At 32.0% G+C, this 26,116-nt stretch overlaps 1 protein-coding gene across 2 annotated transcripts in view; it reads left to right on the forward strand.

The window, feature by feature from the left end:
* Positions 1-26,116, forward strand: part of LOC126771060 (uncharacterized) — a 125,869-nt gene that overhangs the window by 87,193 nt on the left and 12,560 nt on the right. For both annotated transcript variants that reach the window (XM_050490757.1, XM_050490749.1), the window contains exons 6-15: positions 3,537-3,654; positions 3,727-3,857; positions 3,943-5,027; positions 5,193-5,410; positions 5,484-5,657; positions 6,426-6,577; positions 6,819-6,959; positions 8,337-8,591; positions 8,872-8,999; positions 9,200-9,338. In XM_050490757.1, coding sequence (XP_050346714.1) covers positions 3,537-3,654; positions 3,727-3,857; positions 3,943-5,027; positions 5,193-5,410; positions 5,484-5,657; positions 6,426-6,577; positions 6,819-6,959; positions 8,337-8,591; positions 8,872-8,999; positions 9,200-9,338 — 2,541 coding nt within the window. The remainder of the gene's footprint in view (positions 1-3,536; positions 3,655-3,726; positions 3,858-3,942; positions 5,028-5,192; positions 5,411-5,483; positions 5,658-6,425; positions 6,578-6,818; positions 6,960-8,336; positions 8,592-8,871; positions 9,000-9,199; positions 9,339-26,116) is intronic.

Consider the following 26,116-nt stretch of genomic DNA (forward strand, 5'->3'; position numbering starts at 1 on the left):
TCATAAAATTTCTTTGCTTCAAGGACTTTAAAGAATTTAACGATTATGTTGATATATGTAAACAATATAATATTGAAACATTAGAAACGAGACGACGACATTACGATATGTATATGCTACATGCAATAATAACCGGAGATATAGATTGCAACGATTTATTGAGCGTTTTGTATTTAAGAGTTCCTAATCGCCGCACACGTCACACAGCACTATTCCACACGCTTGAGCTAAACACTAATTATGCACACAACTCTGTCCTTAATCGCATGGTCCACACATATAATTCAAAATACTCAGAAATAGATCTGTTCAGCATGTCAAAACTAGCTTTTAAAAAAGCTATAATTAAAAAAGATAAAAATTCATTATAACACACACACACACACACACACACACACACACACACACACTCTCACACTCACACACATACACGCACATATTGGATTCCCACCCGTAAACAGTTTTACTTTTACTACCGTCTTCTAGTTATTAATATGTTTAAGTTACCCGTGTAATCCTATTTTGGTTTTAATTATATGTTATATAATAGTCAATATATCAACTTATGTATAAAAACTGTTGGATTACCAAATAAATAAATAAATAAATAAATTATTTTCTAGTATAAAAACTAAATTATGCGTTAATTTTATTTCATGGCTTTAGTTACTTACCGAAAGAAATTAAATTATTGAAAACTAAAATTGTTTTAAATGTAAGCTTAAAAATTTGTTTCTAAATATTTTTTTATAAATATACGAAATTTATAAGATAATCAAATCTTAAAAAAATATTGACGTAATTTTATAATACGATTAATATTTTTGTATACCATGTTTTAGTTAGGGTTGAACTCAAATTAATTGTATTATCAAAAAATGTATGTAAATAAATAAATTTGTATTCGAATCACCCCAAATCAAAATACTTTTACTTTTAAATCGTTAAGCGATACCACTTTGACTTCACTTCACTTTGAATCAATTATCTGTTTACTTCAGTAACCTCAGCACTTCAATTATCTTAGAACATTTGTATGTTTGCATGGCGATATCGCTTTGATAACTAAATATTTGCCTGCAAACATACAAACACATCATCGACACATGGAAATAACATTCAAATAACTTAAATATGCCGAATTATTTGCTTATTCCATGTTTCATCCATCTGAGCGAACCAAGTTTAAAAGCCAACGCAAATGTTTGCCTCCTTAATGTAATTAAACTGTCAAGCAAACTTAACTACGTATTTGCGATACTCGTGCAATTTAGTATATAATATATTAGTATTATTTAATCTGTGGATAAGAGTAACTACTGTTTTATAGCCAGTTCTCGGTGGAATCAACCAACAGTCCGAAGATTACACTTAACAGATTAGTTGTATCGTTTTTAACTTTGGGAGTATAAGTAGTTCGGATTACAATACAATTATTAATATCATATTATAGATTTTATTAAGCTAATAGGATAATAGGGAAAAAAGGCAACTAATAGGGATGTTTTCGAAGTTTTTTTTTTGGTTCGTTTTGATGAACCACATACATTACACTTAAGCATCGCTACTAACAACAATTAATGTAGTTTAAGTTATTACAAGAAAATTATGTGATTTTATTAAAATTATATTTTACTGTACATGAGTAATGTGTTTTTTGTTGCACTAATTGATACACCATTGTTAACAAAGATTAAACATAATAATACATTATAAACTGTTTCATAAATACTATTATAATTTAAACAAAGTATAGTAAAAGTTACAACAGTAAAAAATAATTACGAGGCTTTTAAGGTAACTGATGTCTCGAGACGCACTTTATAACTTGCAATGCTTCTTAGACAATAAGCTCGTAAACCTTTCAACGGTCGTTCTCAGCCCTTTCCGCTATGAAATGCTTTTAGTTAAAAGGAGATTTCATTTACCGTGACAGTGTAGACCTATTCAATAAGACAGACTCGAAACTCGACGCAGTACACGAGTGAAATGTCAGTAAGTGTTATCGATATGTGACATTACCTTTATAATAATTATAACATTTAAATAATACATGTAACACAATAGCACATCACAGTCGATTTTCTGATTTGATTTTATCACGAGTGTGATATTATGTGAATTATTACCGGATAGCATATTGATGTTTACGGCTAGTACTGTGGTATGAATATTTAAAAATAAACTACGAATACAAGTAACTATCTTATTTATCACGCCGTCTTTTTACTGAGTACATTATTATTTATTTGATTATAGATAAACTCGAAAACATGTAAAGCGAAACGATATCTAAATATAAAATTTTAGTTTTTATTTATTATTAAAATATATGTATATTTAATCGTAAATTACAGTTAAATTAAATTAAAAAAAAAAACTAAACACACTCTCACGCTTAACAGTCTATTCTGCTCATACAAACTGCTACCCCATATAAATGGTTACTTACATCTTACTATTCTTACTTCTCTTATTTACTACCGTCCTATCGGTGTATAAGAGTGAGGGAATAGAGAGAGCACCTGTGTTTGCGTACACACTTGTGCACTATAATATTATGTCCTGCACAGTCGGCTAGTGTCCCTTGAGATTGGCCGTCATAGCCGAAATCAGTCCGGAGGACAACATTCTTACTTCACCTACACTTAGTTTCGATACAGATACTTGTAATAAATTTTTTTTTTTTTTTATAGAATAGGAAGGTGGACGAGCATATGGGCCACCTGATGGTAAGTGGTCACCAAACGCCCTTAAACATTGGCATTGTAAGAAATGTCAACCATCGCTTATAGCCAATGCGCCACCAACCTTGGGAACTAAGATTTTATGTCCCTTGTGCCTGTAATTACACTGGCTCACTCACCCTTCAAACCGGAACACAACAATATCAAGTATTGCTGTTTTGCGGTAGAATATCTGATGAGTGGGTGGTACCTACCCAGACGAGCTTGCACAAAGCCCTACCACCAGTGAATAACAACAAAATTTTTAGTGCAACAAAAAACGCATTACTCATGTACAGTAACATATAATTTTAATAAAATCACATAATTTTGTTGTAATAACTTAGACTACATTAAATTTAAAAATTAAGGTCAAGAAACAAACAAATATACAGTAAGATCTACTGCGGAAGGTCAAATAAGTACAATAGAAAACGTCACAAGGCATGACATAGATTACGTTTAAATAAAAAAACTTATTTTTTAAAAATTGCGAAGGGATCGGTTTAACTATGCACGGACACCCAAAAAAATTATATTACAAACAATCTGCTTTACTAACAGAAATAAAAGAGGTGTCTCCATTTTAGAAAATGTTACATAATAATATTAATAAAAATAATTTTAATAAGAAAGACCAAAACTGAAAACTTAATATTAAGAGTGATCGCGGAAACTTGAATGTTTGTGATGTGTTTCTTTCCATTGGTTGAGTTTGAATATAATTAAATGGACCAGTCCAGAATAGTTTTAAATACACCTTATTAAGGTTAACTGGTTTAGTAATATGTTGGTATTTTCTGATTACAGCATTCGAATGTGTACAGATCAAGGTCTGCTGGAGGGACCGGCGAGAATGACATAAGATCAAGAGAAAGAGATCCTCTACATCGATCTCACACGAATCTCGACCTTAGGCAAAATGAATGTGAGTATTAAGTACCCTTTTAAATTTGATTAATCATTTTATCGTAATAATTAAACCTTATGTATTTTTTAGCGAATAATTTGAATAAAAGATTCGGATCTGAGCCAGATCTTAGAATAGAAGAAGAACAACAGAAACCTAGGTGTAATAATAATAAAAACTTTCGTAAAAAATATCGAGCGCCCCCTCCACCGAGCAACGATGTAAGTATTGTGATTATGAAATAATGACGTCTGATTCATATAAAGATTTTTTTTTTAATTCAAAAAATTAATTTTCTTTCCATAGTATCGAGAAGGTTCTTCGCCAGATTCCAGCGCAGGGAACGCGAAAATCGAACCACAGAGAAAACTTAGATTATTCAGAACTAGAAACGAGACCAAAAAACTTAATGGCCACATTGACTCAAAGATCCCAATATATAAGAATACGTATACTGACTTCAAATCTTTAGACTTTAACGACCACTTTGAAAGAAGGTATAAATCACCTTTTAAAGATAAAGAGCAGGGTTTCAGTTATACGGATAACAACGACATGGTCCAAAGCACAACTTCACTGAAAAAAGAAGAACGATTACTTCAAACGAAACAAGATTATAGAAAAACAAGGACGGATAGAATAAGCGGATGTAGAGCCAAAACTTCAAAGACGAATGAACAAAGTGAGGCGTGGAAAACGCCCCTTTTAAACAGAAACTTCAGAAATTCTGAAAGATTTAAAAAGGATTGTAATGAACAACCTTTGTTAAGAAGAGAGAAGACTTTCGATGAAACACTTACTATTAGTGAAAGAGAAAATGAATCACCTAGAGCTTTACACGAAAAGAAAATTAAAGCTATAGGCGAAGAATTAAGTAACAAAATAAGCCCGTTGGGCCAAAGAAACCAGCCTTTAAGGAAATCTCTTCCTTCATTACTAAGTAAAGGTAACGAAGAAAAAGACGAGTTTCAAGAAGAACTAAAGAAGGCGACCAGTAGGATAAGAAAAGAGTTAGGAAATAAATTAACTGTAAGCGAAAATAAAACTAGTCAACATGATAAAACGAGTACGCAGAAACCAAACCCAACGAAATCGGTAACACAGAGCAAAGTCAAAGAATCTAGTCTTAAATCATCAACTAATAAACAAGATTCTAAACCCGCCATTAATAATATCAATAGAAGGCCATTGAGTCGAATAAACGAAGCTAAACCTAAAGCGACCCCACAAAACAAAGTTAACAAGATCAATGAAGTCAGTCAATATAAATTTGAAAGTAAAGAAAATATGAGCGCAATGCCAGATAGAGGGCAAGCGTCAGGAAAGGAATCAACTCCTGAACATTCGCCTACGAGAAAGAGAGAGAACACAAAAATTGTCGTTCAGGAAAAGTACGTTTAAAGCTCTTATCGCTGGTTTAATAAACGCTTTCGTATAACTGTACTTTTAATTGTCTAATACTAGTGTACTAGTATTCGCTTAGTTCTTAAAGCATTTTTTTTGTACGAAACGTAACATCTACGACGTTATATTAATAATGATTTATTATATTTCAGACAAAGACCAACACCATCTAAGCAGTTTTATTTTGGCATGATTGAGAGTAAAAAAATTGAGCCACAAGATCACTTAAAAGACTTCCCTGGTCTTGGGAGCCCTATAATTGAAGAATTAAGTAATTTCCATCTAATAGAAAAGAAGCTTTTAGGATACCACGAAGAAGACGAGATGGAGAAATTCAACGAAAAACTCAAAGAAGATTGTAAAAGAAATTGTAAGTTGCATTGTGTTTTAATCGCAAAATACAAAATAATAATATCAAAATAATATAATAAAATGTCTCACAGTATCGTCAGAATCAGCTCTATCATCCGACGGATCAGAAGGAGAAGGATCAGATGGATCTCTGGGCATCGCATTAAGATTACGACCAACCTTGCCTAAAAAACTACCAAACACATCGCGTTTCTCTCCAGCAGCTGCTTGGAGACAGCTCGCTAGTCTGGATGCACATCTTGCCGGTAAGATACACGTATCAAGTCATGGACTGATTGATAATTAATTATAAATAAAAGACGCATAGCCTTTTGAGTGTACTATTTTCTTCTTTTAACGAACAGGTAACATAACATTCCACGACTATCTGAATTACAAAATACATTTTTAATTTAAATAATATCTCTACGTAGGTAGTAAGTCTAAATAAGATTTTCATTACCTTAAACTCAATTTAGTACAAGTTTTACAATAGTTCTTTCTTCGTCTTGCTTAAACCCATTAAAACCTTTTTCTACCATTTTTTTTTTTGCTAGTAGCCGGTCGATTTTCTTTTTGAACTTCTATAGGCGCGTTGCGCTGATATATCGTATGGGATAAATTCGTGGCTTCGCGTCACCGACATGCTAATGTTAATATAATGAAATCGTTGAAAGTACAAATAATTTAAGTATTTAAAATTTATGTAAATACTAGCAGTATACACAAATAATATAAGTGTATTTTAACTAATATTTATTTAAATTAAGCTGTATTAATATTTTGTACCGCGTTAGCACCATACTGGGTACTTTGATGATATAATAAAAAGGGATAGAATTATTACTTGGAGTGCCAATAGATGTGGAAATTTGACAAATATATTTTAGTTTTCACTTCTATCGGCAGTCCCTATGACTGCCTGATTTTTTTATTTATATTTTTTGTATTATTATCTATTCCTTGTTTATATTTATTAATTTAATTAAATAATTAACACACCTATTTCTTACCGCTCGTTTTTATTATTTCAGAAAGCCAACCATTAGCCGTAGAAACGAAAATGACAGCCGATGTATCGGCAGAGTCATCTCCTAGATCGGAGCAATCAGCTGACAAATCTGGTGACTCAGGAATATCTGGAGACCACGGTCATAGCGATCATAGAATAGACTCGCCTAGACATGTCAGTTATATATTCAATCAATACAAACATATAAAACCCTATCAAAGACGTATTATGACGTTTTTAAGATTATCCAAATGTTTATGTTGTCGTGGATGAAAATAAAGTCTAAGTTTTAAATAAAATAGAGTGATATTAAAATAAAAAATATGATTTTTATATAGAACAAAATATTGAGTTAAGCACACAATAGACCATTATCCTGCTTCGTGACTTATTATTTATTGAATGAAATATATAGGCAGCTGATCAAGTAGCAACTTGGACGCCTCAGCAAGACCTTGGTGACAGCAGCTCAGACGGCGCGGGACAGGAGACGGCCGCCGTCACGTACAGCCCCGCGCAGACGTTCAGCCTCAGCTTGCCGCGAGACCAGGACAAAGTGAGCAGGGCTGGGGGAGTTGTACTCGGGATGTTAGGGATGTCTGAGATGATTTACGGTTATCTTATATCCTATCCTATCTTGATTTTTTATTATATAGCGAAATAATTTTCTTAAAAGATATATACTGTAATAGTTTTTGTATTATTAGTATTATGTACTCATTGCAATTTACTCCTCAAAAAGGAAGAGGAGTTAGCCCAGCAGTGGGATATTTACAGGCTGTTACTGTTACTGTAAAAAGATCAAGGAGTTTAATAAATTACTTTAATTTAATAATGAAAAACGAATGAAGTTTATCTTTGGTAAATCTATAGGCTCTCATCTATACTCATATTATAAATGCGAATGTAACTGTCTGGCTATATGTTACGCTTTCACGACTGAACCGCTGAACAGATTTTGATGAAATTTGGTATGAAGCAAGTTTTTATACCTAGCGCCTGCCTCTCCAAACACATGAGCAAAACCATTTTGTAATGATGATAAGATAGTCATTGTTGAAATTATTTTCAACTGTATTTTAAAGATTTATTATTAATAATATCTTACTATAAGTTTATGTATTTTTTAGATACAAAGTATTTTATTAGTCAATTAATCTAAAATCAATACTAAAAAATGCAGCGAGGCGGGGAGGGGGGAAACGACAGCTAATTTCTCATAAATATAAGTTCAATCAAGTATCATCTTAGACATCTGGACAAACATTATGCAATAATATATCGTAGTGTCAATTCATTTGCAGTAGTTGTAACTAACAAACTAATCACCTAGCCTCCCGTGTACACCTCTGAGGGGGAATAATGATAAAAATGCACGCTTCTACTGTAATTACTAATGAAAAGTATCAAATAACTGCTAATTCTCATATTCACTTTTCATATCATACTTAATATTACTAATCACCTAATTATATGATCATTTCATTCGTTTACTACAATTTTTGGAATGAATAGACTTCTAAACTAAGCAATATCTATTTATTAATTTATAATTATTGCAAAATTATTCTATATTATAGTATAATTTGTATTTTCTGGTTCAGGAATGTTACTTTTGCTTTTTTATATTATTTTTCATATATGTGTTTGCTTTTTTCATTTGACGCACCGCATTTTTAATAGTACTTTTCCATTATACCATTGTATCTTAGCCTTTTTTATATTTTCGTTTCTCATCTTTTTTTTAATCACTTTCTCCACTTATGACTGAATCTTCTATATACCACTTCTTACTAAATAAAATATATATACTACTTATTATCTTTTTGCAGTAATTGTCTTTTTATCCTTATTCCTCATCAGTTAAACTCTTAGGAACTTCGTAAATCCCTCATAGTTTAAAGGAGTTTCGTGCTTCTACGAATGCTTCCAGGGCAAGCAGTTGCAGCAGGGCTTCAACAGTCTTCAGAAACTTCGGAAATCCGTGTCTGGTGCACTAGGAGCCGCGTTAGGTTCTAGAAGATTCGATCTGGAACACGAGCCTATGCTGGAAGAACCAGAACAAAATTGGTTCCTAACAAAATCCGCCCCAAATTCTTTAAGCAACCCGTTGCTATATCACCAACCGCTAAGAACTAAAGTTTCGGAAGATAATGGGAAAGAAGAACCTGCTTTGCCATCTGAAAAGGTAAAGTTTTGGACAACTTTTAGTTGCGCCAAATGTTCTGTGAACATTAATACTTATGACATTTAATTAAGTGAAAATAAAATCGTTTAACATCCCAAACTGCTGGCTATGATAACACATAAATATAATGAAAAACTGACACAAGTGTATCTACCAACCCATATTGAACCAGCGTATAGGACTAAGCTCCGAGCCAATTAATTTTAAATAAATTAACATTTTCAATTTATTTACTTTTGAAATAGTCTTGTTAACAGTTTTAATTATTTTTTATTCTCAGGGTCAAGAAGAAGGAATCAGATGGCGAAACAGTTCTTACATGAACTGGGGAGGGCATGTCATGTATCTGCCACCGGCGCCGGGGCACGACCAGCCGATGTCACTACCGAGCACGGAGAGGCCTATCAGGTAGGACGGCAAAACATTGAAAATAAGAAAAGGATTGTAAAAATATATTATGATAATATAAAAGTTTTCAATTAAATTCTACTCCGTAGTCGGAGTTCACTAATCTGGCAAGGAATCAATTTAATCGTATTCAATATTCTTGTCAATGTAGTACCTTCTGTCCTTTTAGAGCATAAACATAACGATGTATGTGTAAACAGGAGCAAGTCGAGCGGCTGCCTGGAGGCGTCGGCGCGAGCGGCGCGCGCGGCGCTGGCGGGCGAGATGCGCGAGCGGGAGCGCTCCGCCTCGCCCGACGTCGCGCGCGCCGTGCCCGCCAGAGTGGAGCCGGCGGTCTCGGTAAGTCTATAATATTTATGGTCGAACGTCTCCCGGAGAAATTATTTTTATTAAAAAGTACGCAGACACTTAAAGAGTTATCAAGTTGATATCTAAGAGGAAAACTAAAATATTTTATAATGTATGCCTTATAAGAAAGAGTATCTCACAAGTAAACCGCCAAACAGTAACACTTTATATTGTTGTGTTCCGGTTTCAACGGTGAGTGAGCCAGTGTTCCTACAGGCACAAATAATATAGCGACATAGTTCCCAACATTGTTGACGCATTGACGATGTAATGGATGGTTAATATGCAGTGCCAATGACGAAGGGCGATGCTGGTCACTTAACACCAGGTCCCCATATAACTGTCTACCTAACTATTATAAAGAAAAAAATAATAATTTAACGGACCACGAAATAAAAGTATGAAATTTACAAATTGCTTGATTACAAGCTTATTTTTAATATAAGGATTCACCGATTTGTCTTGACGTTTATAAAGTGCCCTGTTCTAAGATAAACATTACGCGAACGTTTCGTCACGCTGTTTTTGAAGTACAACATTGTATTGTATACAAGTTTTCATTTGCGTATCTTCAATGTCATGTCGCTAAAACAAATTATTAAATACAGTGCAAAGAATCATTGTGCACTAATATGAGTAACGAGTTTAGAAATGTCATCTATATAGAACAATTTCAATTTATTATATAAAAGACATTTTTTTCGACTAATTTACAATTTTGTACAAACATACAAAGTAGTTACATACAGACATACAGATACATATATTTATGTTATTTTTTTTAACTACGGTATAAAAGTGAAGTATTGTGAAATGTATTATATTTGTGATAAATAAAGGCAGAAGAGTTCATTGCTGGCAATATGTCATATTACAAACAAATTATTTATAAAAAATAGAAAGCGACAGTAATAAAGAGAAAGAGAGGAAAGGTCGCTTAGAGTAGGCATAACGCTTTTCAGTTAAGTTACGATTTCTGCCATTTCGGCTTACAGTAGAGACTGTAAGCCGCGTAAAAGAACTTCGTTTCTAAAATTAAAAATAAATTAACAACCTGTAAATGTCCCACTGCTAGGCTAAGGCCTCATCTTACTTTACTTTCGAGAAGAAGATTTGGAACTTATTCTACTACGCTGTTACAGTAACAGCCTGTTAATGTCCCACTGCTGCGCTAAGGCCTCCTCTCCCTTTTGAGGAGAAGGTTTGGAGCTTATTCCACCACGCTGCTCCAATGCCGGTTGGTAGAATACACATGTGGCATAATTTCAATGAAATTAGACACATGCAGGTTTCCTCACGATGTTTTCCTTCACCGTCAAGCACGAGATGAATTATAAACACAAATTAAGCACATGAAAATTCAGTGGTGCTTGCCCGGGTTTGAACCCACGATCATCGGTTAAGATTCACGCGTTCTAACCACTAGGCAATCTCGTAATCATACTACGCTGTTGTTGTATAAATATTATTCACATATATTTAACAATACACAGATATATTTTTCACGCATACCTCTTATATCTCACTCTATTCTGTGGTAACAACAACGTTACACTAATGTGTGTGACACGTTCCGCGCTAAATCCGTGATAATCCATCAATGACATAAATTGTACTGTAAAGTTAAATTACAACATTGAATAGTCTATATTCATAGGCGGTTATTGTATTCACACTAAGGTCGTCAGTACAATGATTGCGCTGCAAGTGCAGTAATTAATATCATTTTCAAAACGATTTTTCTGTTGTCGTATGTTTTTTTCTAGAACTCATTTCGTATCTCACTTGTGACATTTTAAAAGCTTTGGGAGATACCTTCTTTTATACATTTTGAATATTATGATTATTACAGTCGTTATTCACTTTATGAAATTCCACGATTGTTCTTGTGCTTGCATAATATCTACATTCGGAAATATAAATGTACTACATGAATCTAGCATTCGAATAGATTTAAAAATATAAATAAGCCGGTATATGTCAACTGTTTTGCAGATCTCTTAGCTTTGTCGACGCCGCAACCGTTGCTGTTATTCGATCCATGCAGGTTTCCTCACGATATTTTTCACCGTCGAGTACGAGATAATTACGATACTTACACATAAATCATGACACCTCGTCTCGGAAATGAATGAAATACTCATTTATTTAATATTCAGGCGCGTCCGGTTCGGTACCGCCTATTCATCTTAATATTTATAAAATTGCATTCTTGTTAGATAATATAAAAGTGTCAGTAATCGTTGATTACCATTCAGGATAAATAATGATTAAATTTTATTCAATTATTTATGTAACTTGATTAATCAGAAAAGCGTACCTACTGAGTTTCTAGCCGGTTCTTCTCGGTAGAATCTACATTCCAAACGGATGGTATCTTTAAATTTAATCTTTTAAAATTACAATTCAAAAGTTCGTATGCTCGTTTGGATCATTTTAATTCCAATGAAAATATAAAACTGCTTCGTCCTTTCGAAGTAGACCGTCGCACTGCTAAGTGACGCTATAAAAAACTAGAGTGAATCGCATACTGTTTCTCAATTTCATAACTTAGCATCGTCATTGTTAAGGCATATCTTGTAATACTCATAACAAAAACATATAATATGACACAACACGTACCTACCATACAAAATTATCTTAATTTTCTCACCTTCATAACACCGTTCCCACGCATCCGCCGTCTCAATTAACACAGTTTCCGGTATTTTTTGTTTCATTTTTGTATTTTAAACTTTATATTGATAACCGAGGCCCAGTGGATAGAAGAATGAATAACACGCGGTTCTTAACGGAAGATCGTGGGTCGAATCTGTGCAAGCACATCTCGAACGGGGGAGTTCACTATACTCTGGGAACCCTCCCTAGAGAATGGAGGCCCGCATAGGCGCAGGCCATCAAAGCGTCACGGTAGCATGCAAAAGCGATCCCGTGGCGCTCCTTGTTAAGACGGAAAGTGCCGCTGGTTTTTTAGTGGGTATTCTGAAGTTCGGGGCGCACTCGGCGCTTTGGATACCGGCGAGCCCCACATACCTCCCACTGTTTCTGTGGGTGAAACGCGTAATGCGTATTTCCAGTGAAAAAAATATCTCGAAATCGGCGGTGAAGGCCTCTGACACATATTATGTATACACAAATCCGTACGGCAACAGCGTTGTGGAATTAGCTACCTTTCTTTAGATTTCTCTACAGGTCAGATCAAATTAATAATAGTTTTAAATACCTGTAATCAATCGGACGTGATAAGATCGGTCTGTCTATCTATTCAATTTTCATACGTATATTTTGCTTAAATTGTTTTAATTACTTTATTAAGCGTCGTATTAAGCTGTGTAAGCAGTTGAACGTGAGACAAAGAATTGGTCACACCACATAATATTGCTCGTATTATATAATAATTAGTTCATATTTAGTATATTATGTTATTTCTTTGATCAAATAAAATAATTTTCATCATCCTTCAATTAAATAAAGTAATATATGAAGACATTATTTCCCTTATATAGAAGTGTGTTATTTTAAACTAGTTTTTAAACTATTTCAAACGATGTTGTTCATTTTTTTTATATACTGAAAAATGTTACTCTATGCAGAAAATTCTAGATTCTAGTCTCTAGAATATACACATTATCTAGTCTAGTGTTATACATACCGTAAATCAAAATAGACCAAACGTGTCCGTCTGTCTAAATGGATTTTAATTAGGTTTTCACAGAAGGCAGTTTCCCACGAAATAGCTTAATATAATTATAATAAATATTATAATACAATGAAAAGATAAAGTGATAGGAATAATTTAGTCAAGTTCGGTCAGGCCACAGGTAGTGGGGTTCTGTTTATAAAAAGTTGTTTGTGAGGACATAGATGCTATTTGTAAATGAAAAACTGAGTTTGTTTATATGTTTGTTACACTTTCAGGTATTATCTACTCAACCGATGAATATGAAATTTTACAAACATGGTCAGGTATATAGAAAAAACATGCACCCTACATAATCCAACACCTCCTTTCAAACGCGTTTGTAGCGAGCGGAAACACACTTTACTTACAGGATAACATTTATATTGAGAACGGATTCCTAAATTTGAATAAAAAATAGCAATACTTTATTATTATTACAAGATTAACAGCAATTACTTAAGCAATTCTACATTGTTTATTATCAAATAAGCTAACGGTAATAGTGGCGGTGTAGTGATAATTGAATATTTTAAAACAAAGCCCTGCCGCGTCTGTCTGTCTGTCAGATCGCGATAAACTTGAAAACTACCGAAGGGATTTATCAATGGACAGAATGATTCATGAGGAAGTTTTTTGTGTATAATTCATTATAGTTCTGTGTAAATGGGCTGAAATATGACGATGATTGTTGGAGATTTTGGAGAAATACGATATAAACATTTAATTTAGACCCTTATTTCACCCGTGCAGATCATGGTTCGCATGACCCGTGTCACGTGTCACGCCTGGCTTCAGCTAGTTATAATTAATTATTAATATTCCAAGGCAGAAAATGTAAATTACTGCTTCTGTAAGCTTGTGAGGTCAAGCTTTCGAGTTTATAAAGTCAATGCATCCTTCCTTAGTCAGGGTCTTCGGTTCTATAATAAAATACTGCAAACGTTAGTATTAAAAAAATAAGGCTTATTATACGGTACGGCATTATGATAGATGATTATTTAAAGAATATGATTTTGTATTTGTTGGTGAACGTAAACACATAAATGTAATTGTATATGATTATAAAATGGCATTTTTTGATTGATTAAAAAAAACTACTGAGTGTACATTCCGAACATTTCACGAAATTGAATTTACATTCCGAACCTATGACCGTAACAATTTGAATGTCCCACTGCTGGGCTAAAGGCACCCTCTCCTCTTTTTGAGGAGATGGTTTGGAGCTTATCCCAAAACGCTGCTCCAATGCGGGTTGGTGGAATACACATGTGGCAAAATTTCAGTGAAAAGACCAAAATACATAAATAAAGGAAACGTATAAATATTTACGTATACATTGTAAGCATCTTTATTTTTTTATACATCGCATTTATTATGAAATAAAACTTTTGTCTTTTGTCTGAGATGAATTATAATCACAAATTAAGCACATGAAAATTCAGTGGTGCTTGCCCGGGTTTGAACCCACGATCATCGGTTAAGATTCACCCGTTCTTACCGCTGGCCCATCTCAGCTCTCCGAACCTATATTAAAATTAAATTGTAAACTAACGATTCAAAAGTGCTTCTAAGAGCATAACAGAATAAACATCATTGACAAACAGTTCAATTATAAACGTATAAGAGTACATACATAATCTTCTATTTTATATTATGTTTGGAATTAAACAGAACATTAGTAATTAGTATTCAGTAAACAGAGTCCCTTGTCACTAATGTTTTTGTTGGTCACTATGTCCAGAGTTACGACGACCCCAAATCAATGTTTGACGTAAACGTGACACTAAAACGTAGTTTTAGCTCTAGATCGATACACAACGTGAATATTAATGTACATATCCTGATTACAAGGACGCGCTCACAATGGTTTATGCATTTATAATTAATATATATATATATATATATATTTGGGAGGAAGCAAACACGCGGTCTAAAACTACTAATTAATACCCAAACTTCAAGCCGATTCTAAAACATTCCACAAAAAAACTATAAGAATTTCTTCTTTTACTGAATTGAATCGGGATTTAAACCCAATACCTCCGGCTCATATAAGCTAGCCATGAAAGCAACAACTTGTTAATCTTACCTTATTAATGGATTATGTCGAATATCTGGTGCCGGAATTAAACTACAACGCTCGTAACATTAATTTTTTAACTTATTAGTATGCAAGTCAGTTACGTTATGAGGAATTTCATCATGCCTCCTGGAAACGGGTCACAGCATTAGAATGTTTAATTTCGTTTAAAAATATGATTGTACTTGAAAATGTTATTTATTACAATACGAGTTTTCTATTAAAAGTCAAATGACTATAATTTGTCTCTATCAATATGCAATTTATTATCTGTTGAATAAAAAAAAACACAATCAAATCAGTTTTAAGAATAATAATTAAATTTGTATACCACAATGATACTTGTATAACTTGTTATAAAAGACAAAATCAATATGCATCGGATGATTTAATGATGAACATAATGATGTAATTTTTCTAAATATATAATTAGATTCTCAAGTTTATTCAATCATTTTTATATTCTGATACGAAAATCTTTTAACTTGACTAATATAAATAATTTAAATCGTAACTTAAATTTAATAAATAATATATATAAATAAATACAACATTATTTAGTCAATAAAAATGTTTACAGTTAGTATTTATTGATTTTCTGTCGAGATTTATAAAGATTGAATTGTGTTATAAAATATTTAGGTTATTTAATTGTTGGAAAGAATGACTACTGAGTTAGTTCTCAGTTTTCTGTAAAGAATCTGTATTCCAAACTGGTAGTAGCTTTAGATTTAAAACGTTCTTGTAAAATTTTAAATATAAAGTTTGAAAGTTTTTAAAATGCCTACTTATTTAAAGTGATTAATTTCATAATTCACTCAGTCTATATTAAATAATCACAATTGTGTGTCACCCAAATCTATTCAATCGTTTGGATTTAATGCACAATGCACATATATAGACTACTGGGAAGGCTTCGTGCAATCCCATCGTAATAGATACGACACACACTCATCAATTCTACTGCTATACATATATATAGCTAGTACGTATATGTATATGTACTGTGCTGTGTTTCGGTTTGAAGGATGAAAACGGTGTCACAGGTACCAGGAATGTAACGTCTTAGACATAATAGACGTGACAGTGTAAGGAATAGTATAATTTACTTACTGTGACTATTCTTATAGGTCGAGTTGACAGCAATTTTACATGTTGTGTAAAAAAACTTCAAATTAATTATATCCATTATATATGATGAAAACCATACTAATAGAATGAAATATAATAAATAATATTATACCTTCTAAAAAATATTTACAAACTTAATTATAATTTTACTACATATGTTTCTACACTAATAATATAAATCAAAAGTAACTCTGTCTGTATGTAAGCGTAACAGATACGCTTTAGTTACGCAGCTTACCCACTGAACCAATGGTTTAGCTGTGATTTGTTGAACTTTGGTACGAAGCTAACTTGAACTCCTAACACGCGGGTGAAGCTACTGGCAAACACTAGTATGTAAATAAAAAAAGCGCGAACATAGTTGCAAATCGAAGCTTGTTATGAAATCACAAGTAAACAAACGTAGTTGCGCCGCGTGGTCTGCGCATCACTCGGGCTTGTCTGCGCGCGCGCACCTGTCCTCTACGCGTGTTGCGATACGAATTTCTTTTCATATTACTAAGCGTGTGTGTTTGTCTGAGGTACGTTATATTTTTTTATTATTTTAATATATATTTTTTAGTACTGATAATATTTCAAGTTTATATAAATTTCATTTTTCGTATTGAAAGTAATTCCAACTGTTTTATTAATTAACCGATACTTGTGTATATTTTCCTGAAATTAAATAATGCCGCATGAAAGCCATCGATTGTATTTATAAAAAAACATTTCGAGGGGAAAAATATTTAAATTCAATTGCAATAATGATATTTAAAAATAATCAATTTATTTGATAAATAAAATAAATTTCAAATGTTTTTTTTCGTATCTATATTTTAATAACTCTTTTGCACAATGACAATAGTTAGTTATTTATAATATATATATATCAACAATAAATTTGATAAATTCTTCGAAAACACCGCCATTTAGCATGTAAAAATTGAGTTTCTTAAAAATGCAGTACCCTTATTAGCTGATGTGTAATCGGGTAAAATGTATATCTCTCTTCCGTCTCGTTATGTAAGTAGAATAGCGTTACGGACAATAAAGATTGATCTATCGTAATTATTAAAGTAATTGCTAATTTTAATAATTGCTCAACATATTTTTCCACGCTGCTTCGCTTGGACGCGGAAGCCTGGGTTTCCGTCTGACAATCGTACCTTAACTAATTTTGTATGCTTCTACATCTTAACTCTTATATAAGTCATATACTTATGACTGTATTTCTTCATATTTATTTATAAACTGTTTTTTTTACGTTAATAATATTCTGATTACTGGACTCTATAATCGGCCATAACATAAAAAAAACAAAGAATTCTTCGCATAATTGTAGATGTTATGTTTTTATTACAATTGTAATTTCATCTGCTATAATATTCGATTGTTTAAAGACATAAATAAATAAAATGTTAATACAATTTTTGCAAGGAATTACTAATATTTTTTAGTGTACGACATTAAAACAACAGGTCAGTTTAGAACCTGCAACGTCACAACGCTAGGCCCAAATGGCTATCGACGTTTGTTAGGCTTATACACATTTTACTCCTCAAAAAGAAAAAAATTTCGATTTCTTGAGAAAGGTGTACAATTTAAAAAATATTTCGTTGGGAGTTCGTCGTTTTTGGTAGGTATAATATAAACAAGAATTATCGTTATGAGTATAAAAAAAAATGGTAAACGATACGTTAGTAGTAGGCGTATACACAATACGTTTTTAAAATTCAAAGTAGGTATTCACAACATATTGTACTAATCTGAATTTAAATATTTTCATTGACATTTTTTATAATTTTTTATAAGCCTGTTGATCTTTACCTAAATAATTGTTTGTTGATTTTGAATGTAACGCTATTAGAGTTTCAATCTGTGTCATTCATCCACTGTGCCATTAAGATACGAATTTGAATAAAAACAATGTGGTTAACGATATAAAATCGTATTACATATATTATTTTTTGACATTTAATAAAATGTTACATAATTTTTAATATTAAAAAATTTTTTTTAACGTTAAGTCTGGGTAATACGTAGGTATATATATATATAATATATATATATAATATATATATATAAGGTATATATATATATAATATATATATATATATATATATATATATATATATATATATATGTATAGCACACAAGCTCTTATTGTTAAATGGTCGCCTTTGCGACATAGATGCATGCTGTAAAAATTACTTATACTCCAACGAGATCTTAGATGCCCAGTGGCTAGAACGCGTGAACCTTAACCGATGATACAGATTCAAACCTGTAAACCAATGATTTTTCAAATGCTTGCGTTTATATTTCATCTCAGGCTCAACAGGGAAGAAAAACATTGTAAGGTAATCTTCATAGCACGGAATGAGTTCCAAATTTTTCAGTCGGACATTTATAATCTATAACTGTACTGAAATAAAAAACAACTAATAATAACTATAAATATTAATTAAAAATCAGGCTTTTAGAATTGAAGACATAATTATAAATAAATAAATCAATATATGTCCTCAAACCGGCACTTATAATGGTTTTTATGGTGATACGAACAATTGCGACATCACGGCCTTCGGACATGATGTCATTACAGTCATTGGTGTTACGGCTCGCTGATGATCGACTGATCCGTAATAATTTAGCTGTTCCAACTCAATTAATTTTATTTGTAATCGTAATTAGTTAACGCTTCAGACTATGAGACGAGCGGTTTTTTTTAATTTATAATTTAATTACAGACGAAACAAATGGGCCACCGGTGATTCAGGGGTTACTGATTAGACATTTGCACTTTATGAAAAAATGACTACAAGCTTTGCACCGCGCCTTCACTCGCGACAAATCTGCATTAAACACGAAAAACTAGACCGTACCTTAGGAAACTCCTTATTACAGTTATTTACTTATGATAGAAATTTTTACACATTTTGAAATTCACTCCAGACTAACAGACAGATTGATAAAAAAAAACTTCAAGAGTTTCGATAAGGCAGTTATTTTACCTCACAGACACTTTGATTTTATTGACTTGTATTGATTATTGAGTAATATAAAGTATTGTTTGGTGGTAGAACAAATAATGAGTGAGTGGTACAATACACAAACGTTTTTGCACCAACCGCTAGTTTTTTTTTAATTTTTTTTTTTTTTGTATACCCGATAACATTAATTAATACTAAAGAGAGCCAGAGTTAAATATCACAGAAAAGAGATATGATAACGAAATATAGACAACAATTAAATGTAAGTAAAATAATATAATTTGTACATATATGAGACGTTTATAATTCATTCCATGATTTGATATGAAGCCGAGACGGTCCAGTGGTAAGACCGCGTGAAACTTAACCGATGACTGTGGTCCAACCCGGGCAAGCACCTCTGAAATTTCATGTGTTTAATTTGTGATTATAATTCATCTCGTGCTTAACGGTGAAGGAAAACATCGTGAGGAACCCTGCATGTGTCTAATTTCACTGTAATTCTGTCACATGTGTATTCCACCAAACCACATTGGAGCAGCGTGATGGAATAAGCTCCAAAGCCTTCTCCTCAAAAAGGAAGAGGAGGCCTTAGCCCAGAAGTGGGATATTCACAGGCTGTTACTAATATGAGAAAATTGTAATTAGTCGCCCGGCGTGTTCAAATATGGTCTAATTTTGAGCCTCAATAGGATACCTTTGATCATCAGTATTTTAAAGATCTTAATTTCATGACACTTTGTTTTTAATCACAGGGACAATCTAAACAAATTTCCCATGTGATGCAACGGTACATACACATTGCTTAATGTTTTCTCTGCAAGTTATGTTCGTTGTAAAACAAATATTCGAAGTCAACGAAACTTGTACAAGTGTTTGTTTTAAATGTATGTCACCGGCTTAATACATTGATAGTATAGTCGCTCATAAGGTTACAGATCTCGAGTTCTTCGGTTCAAACCCAGAGTTTGTTTGGGAAACTCACACTGTAATATATCTTTTGTTGACTATTCTCCGTCGAGTATAACCGAAATCGGTTAGAACATCATCGATGGTGAAATTTCATCTGTTCAGATACAACCTCCAAACACTCCGAGTAAGCTCCCTTTTTCTCAAAAAAGAAGGGGAGGTCTTAGCTCATCAGTGAGATATTGACAGGCTGTTAATTTACTATACTTAAATAAAACAAAACGAGTTCTTAAAGATATAGTCTTTAAACTAATTCTTATTAAAAATACGTCGATATTGTTTCTTTAAAAACTTTTAGCCTGATAAATATTCATAATTGACATGGCTTCAGAAGGATTTTCAGAAACATACCCAGAGGACGGAAGGAAAATAAAATTTGTCGGTAATCTAACGAGACATATCCTTGCCAGATATTTCCTGATGCATACGTTATTCTATAATTAAACGACAACTAATTTAATACATTGGACATTTATAAATCATTGGATTATTATATTAATTTCCGTTTGTGTGACTGTTTATTGCAAATCAATTTAAATACTTGAAAATTCATATAAAGGTTAAAAGTAAAGGATATAATAGTTCTTTGGTGTGTCAGACTTCCGTGACAATAGGATTAGTTTTCCGGCTTAAAAAATGTAAAGAATAGCGCAGTTTCAACAAAACGAATAAGTAAGCGGACAATGCTTGCAATTAAAATTTGCAATTCGCAAGCAAAGAATAAAAATCTTAAAACAATTTAAGAACTGAAAAACGGAATCTGCAAAATAATGGGCGTGTTTTATGATTTTGTTTCGGGTTTACTCCGACCGGCCTTGTGCACGTCTTCAATGATGTCACAGCTTAATATAGTTGATAAAGGTCCAATAAATAAAGTTTAATCTCAAGACAATTCATATTTATAAACAGCGACGAGATGAATCTTTTATAATTTTATATAACTGTCGAAAAATGCAGACTTATAAGAGATTGTATAAACGATAATTCTATCAGTGTTATTTTGTCCCTAGTGATTGTGTTCTATGAACATAAAACACGTGAAAATAATAACTAAGCTGAAACATACGATTACGATCAATGTAAAGCGACACAAGGCTTCGAATTTGCTTTGTTATTTAAATTATTTGTTTCTGTTTCACGGCTTTTGTATATTTTAAATAAGTGGGTTAGTACATGAAATGTTTTTAAAAATATGTATAGTAGGTAGTTATATTAATTAAATATAAAAATAATTGGATCGCTTGAAATGTCAAGTATCGCACGAACACATAAAAAAATGAAAAAAAAAATTGGAATAAATTTAAGATAAAAAAAACCAAAAACATCAAGGAGTTAATTAAAAAACCAAAGAAGAAGAAAAAAACATCAATTAATATTAATCTCAATCGCAGACTATTTCCTACTCGTCAATCGTTTGTAGAATTCCACGTTTGTATGATTTTTTTAATTTTTTTTTGCATTTTAGAATTGACTTGTAAAACAGACGAATAGATCGGTTGGTTTTTAAATTAATTGTTTATATGACATTGATTAAAATAAAAAACACGATAAAATACTTATTATATCCGAACGAATTCGGGAAAGGTCGCTTGTAAAATATACGTACATAAACGCATCTTCACGAAATTCGCAATAAGCAACGTTACTCTTTCATAACATAAAATTTTAAATAAATTACGTAAAACATTAAAAATTTATGTCATAAAGTTACCACGCCTTTCTCTTTGCTAACTCCAATGCATTAGTCGAGGCGTTATAGACGTCTAATAAATAATATGTTTATCGATCGCAGATTTCTTTTTTTTAATTTATTGGTATTTTTCAATCGATTACATTACATTTTAAGCGAAATAGGTTAATGTAAGTATTTCGTTTTTATTATTAGTAATATTTTATTAGTACATAACTACATATAAATTTATTATACGTCTTTCATACAACCGTGTTTCTAATGTTGTTTATATTATAAATGTCATTAGATAATCTATATTATACGCTATATTTAAAAACAATTATAAACATAAAAGCAAGAGAAGATACCCAAAGGCGGTCTTATAGGCGAAGGATGAGCGAGCCCTTTCGAATAGCTCTTCCATACATCCTCTGGAAAAAGAACAATTTCTAAACTATCTCTTAAACTCACTCGGGATGATATAAGAATTCTAACGATACCAAATACATCCAATTCTGTTCAGACATTTAGAAGTTATAGTGGAACAAAAAACTCACACACATAGGTAATCTCTGAAAACATTACACTCCTTTTTTAAGCAATCGTGTAAAAATTAAGATTTACATATTTAAATAATGATTTGAAATTTTAACACGTCTTGAATTCCACATTTGCCATCCGTGGTTAAGCCCTAGTTGCTTAATGTGGGATCCGTTACATGAACTGTGGTTCTATCTCGAATCTAACTTAACAGTCTGTCGATTACCGCGCTTACCGCCTATTTCTTAATTGGCAGTAATTCGGTACTGTTATCACGTGAACGATGACGTTTATGAGACCGTACAAAATCAAAAATCGAAATCTTATTATTCTACATTCATCACGGGACATGTTATCACGGCCCCTTGATTCGTAATGTAGATTACCACTCTGGAGAAGAACCGGTAAGAGTCTCCGCACTCTACCCACGTAACATACTTAATTCTACCAATTACGCGCATATATATGTTAATAAAATACAATTTAAGTAATATATCTTATCCAAAATTAACAAATCCAATTTTTACACATTCATATCGTCTATGTTAGAATTGAGTAATATTTAATAAACCATATTTATGAATATAATTATTATACGCATAAATATAACTAAAATCATAACCGTTAAGGCATTTAAAATGATTAAGGCATAAAGAATATGTCAAATCATCTGCTTAAACTTCTTGAACCGTCTCGTAGAACGCGATTGTGTTGACAAGCGCCTCACCGACCCACCTGTGCAAGCGACGCTGTTTGCTCGCTGCTCCAAATATCGCTGACGGCTCTACAATGTGTTTAGTTAACGAGTAACGGGTTGTATATAGACTTAGTGTATTGATTGGCTTAAATGTTTCGAGTTATTTAATACCTAATACATAGTACATTCATTTTATTCTAAAAAATATGAAATGGTCGTTTGATTGTTTTGTAATTGTCTTTCATAATTATAATTCGCTTGTTCTAATTAATATCCAGTCCAATTGACAATTTTTTTATTTTTTTAAATGAATTACTTGATTTTAGATGGTCACCACAGCCCATAAACGTTGGTAGTTTAAGAAACATTAACCATTTCTTATATTATTAAATCACAAACCAATGAACATGAGAAGAATATGTCCCGTGTGCCTGTAGTTACACTGGCTGACACATGCTTCAAATTAAAACACAACAATACTTTTTATTTCTTTTTGGCGTTAGAAGAGGTGATGTGGAAATGGTACCTACCCAGACCGGCTTACATAAAGCCATTCCATCGCATATTCATACTGATGAAGACCGTTGAAATTCCTTCGGAATTCTTTTGCTAGTGAATTTGGTTGCCAACTGTCAGTTGAGGCAATTAATTTTGTTGTTTTTATTAGAAAGTCTTTACTAAACGCCTTTAGTACTTTTTACTAATATGTTTGAGATAAAGGAGAATAATAATAAACATCTGATTTAACTATGGTAATCCTCTAATGTTTATACATTAAAATGAAACTATAGAAGCTTGACCTCTTTCAATTCAAAAAACACTGAATAATAATAAGGCGTGCAGTTTAACAATTGAAATACCAACCTTTATATGGATCGGTGAATTGTTTTGAACACTTACGCATTGAATTATAATTGTTTAAATGCGCTATAATTTTACGCGTATTTTATTAAGGAAAATGTTATTGTCGCAATGGAAAATATAAAGACAGAAACAAATGGGCAATGGTATGTTAAGTATCGATAAAATTAGCATTTTAATAATTACTTAACTACTAATTAAGTATTTTATATTTTCAATGCGATATCAAACGTAGTAAGTATCTATTGTTTTATGGCCCTTATATCAGTAACACAATCTTATTAATAAAAAAGCTTATTTTTCGCTTATAGAGATGGTTTAAAAGTGTGGGATTAGTATTAGTTGATTTTCACACAGGATAGAATTGGTAGGCGGACAGGCAAATAGCAAGATGATGAAGCTGATGATCACCACCCCTATAGACATTAACGCTGTAAGAAACATTAACCGTTTCTTACATCACCAATGTGCTACCAACCTTGGGAACTCACGTTTCAAACAAGAACACAACAATACCAAGTATTGCTGACAAGCGGTAGAATATCTGATAAGTGGATGGTACTTACCTAAACGGGCTTGCAAAAAGCCCAATCATCAAGTACATAATACCTTAATTGTATGTAATTGTTATATCTATGTAAATTGGAGGAAAAGATTAGTAAGATATAATATGTATGATCTATGCGCTAAAATATCTCAGTATTTTTATTGAAATAATCAGAATATGTTAAATAAATCATACTGGTCATACGAATATTATAAAAAGGCAGGCGAGGGGATGGTTTTGTTTTTTTTCCTCTTTCAAGTTATGAATGAAATTATGCTTTATATTTCAAAATGGACATTGCGGTTTGGTATGGTTTTTTTTTACATAAATAAATAATATATACTGTTTGTAAATGTTAAGCTAATGGTGACCGATCAAAATAACTATTGCTAATTTAATCCTCTAACAGGACGAAACAAAAGTGCCTACAAAAGCTTATTAGAATAAAGGAAATATTGATTTGAATAATTATTATGAATTCTTCATGATCAATAATGACGATTTAAAAAATAATTTATTACAGCATATGAATAAAACACGTCCGTGTCGACGTTTGTCAATATTTGTTTATATTAACGCAATGATAGCTGTTAGGAAATGGTTTTGTAAAAATATTAGCTTCAGCCGTTTAAACATCGGAGAATGTATCTCGAATTACGAGCTGTGATATATATCGTGTTTTGTTTTTTTTTATTCGGACATGTATTATTACAATTTATAAATTCTAGCTGTTTCGTTTTGTTTTTAGTTTAGTTTTCAATAGTGTATTGTACAAATTTGTTAATTTATATTTAAAATTTATTTATAATATATATATATATATATATATATATATATATATATATATAATATATATATATATATATATATAGTTAAATATATATATATATATATATATATATTATAATATATATACATATATATTTAACTGCCTCGTTGGTCTAGTGGCTTGATATAAGGCCGCAGAGCCGGAGGTCCTGGGTTCAATTCCCAGATCGGGCCAATAAAAAAGTTATTGGGTTTTTCTATCAGAAAATTCTCAGTAGCAGCCCGGAGTCTGGAAGTTGGAAGTGTGTACACTCCCGTGCCTCGGAAAGCACGTAAAGCCGTTGGTCCTGCGCCTGAACTCTTTCCGGTCGTGTCGGATTGCCGTCCCATCGGATTATAAGAGTTAGGGAAAAGAGATTGCACCTGTGTTTGCGCACACACTTGTGCACTATAATATCTCCTGCGTAGTTGGCTAATCTCACTTGAGATTGGCCGCCGTGGCCGAAATCGGTCTGGAGGACAATATTATTATTATTATTATATATATATTTCAAAAGAATTTTATCGTCCATACTTTTAAATTCAAGCTTCGAATATTAAAATTTGTTACTATTAAAAATATTACTTACCAAAATTTCGGTTTAATTTAAATTTATTTATATATTATTGAATAAATTTGAAAGCTCAACATAGCAGAACATGTATTTAACTTAATTTAAAAAATACATAAAAATTAATTATTACTTTATCCACATTTAAAATTTAAACATATATATATATATATATATGTTTAAATATATATTATATATTATATTATATTATATTATATTATATTATATATTATATT

The sequence above is a fragment of the Nymphalis io genome, chromosome 1, assembly GCF_905147045.1.
Source record: "Nymphalis io chromosome 1, ilAglIoxx1.1, whole genome shotgun sequence".
In the NCBI taxonomy this organism is placed as follows: Eukaryota; Metazoa; Arthropoda; class Insecta; order Lepidoptera; family Nymphalidae; genus Nymphalis; species Nymphalis io.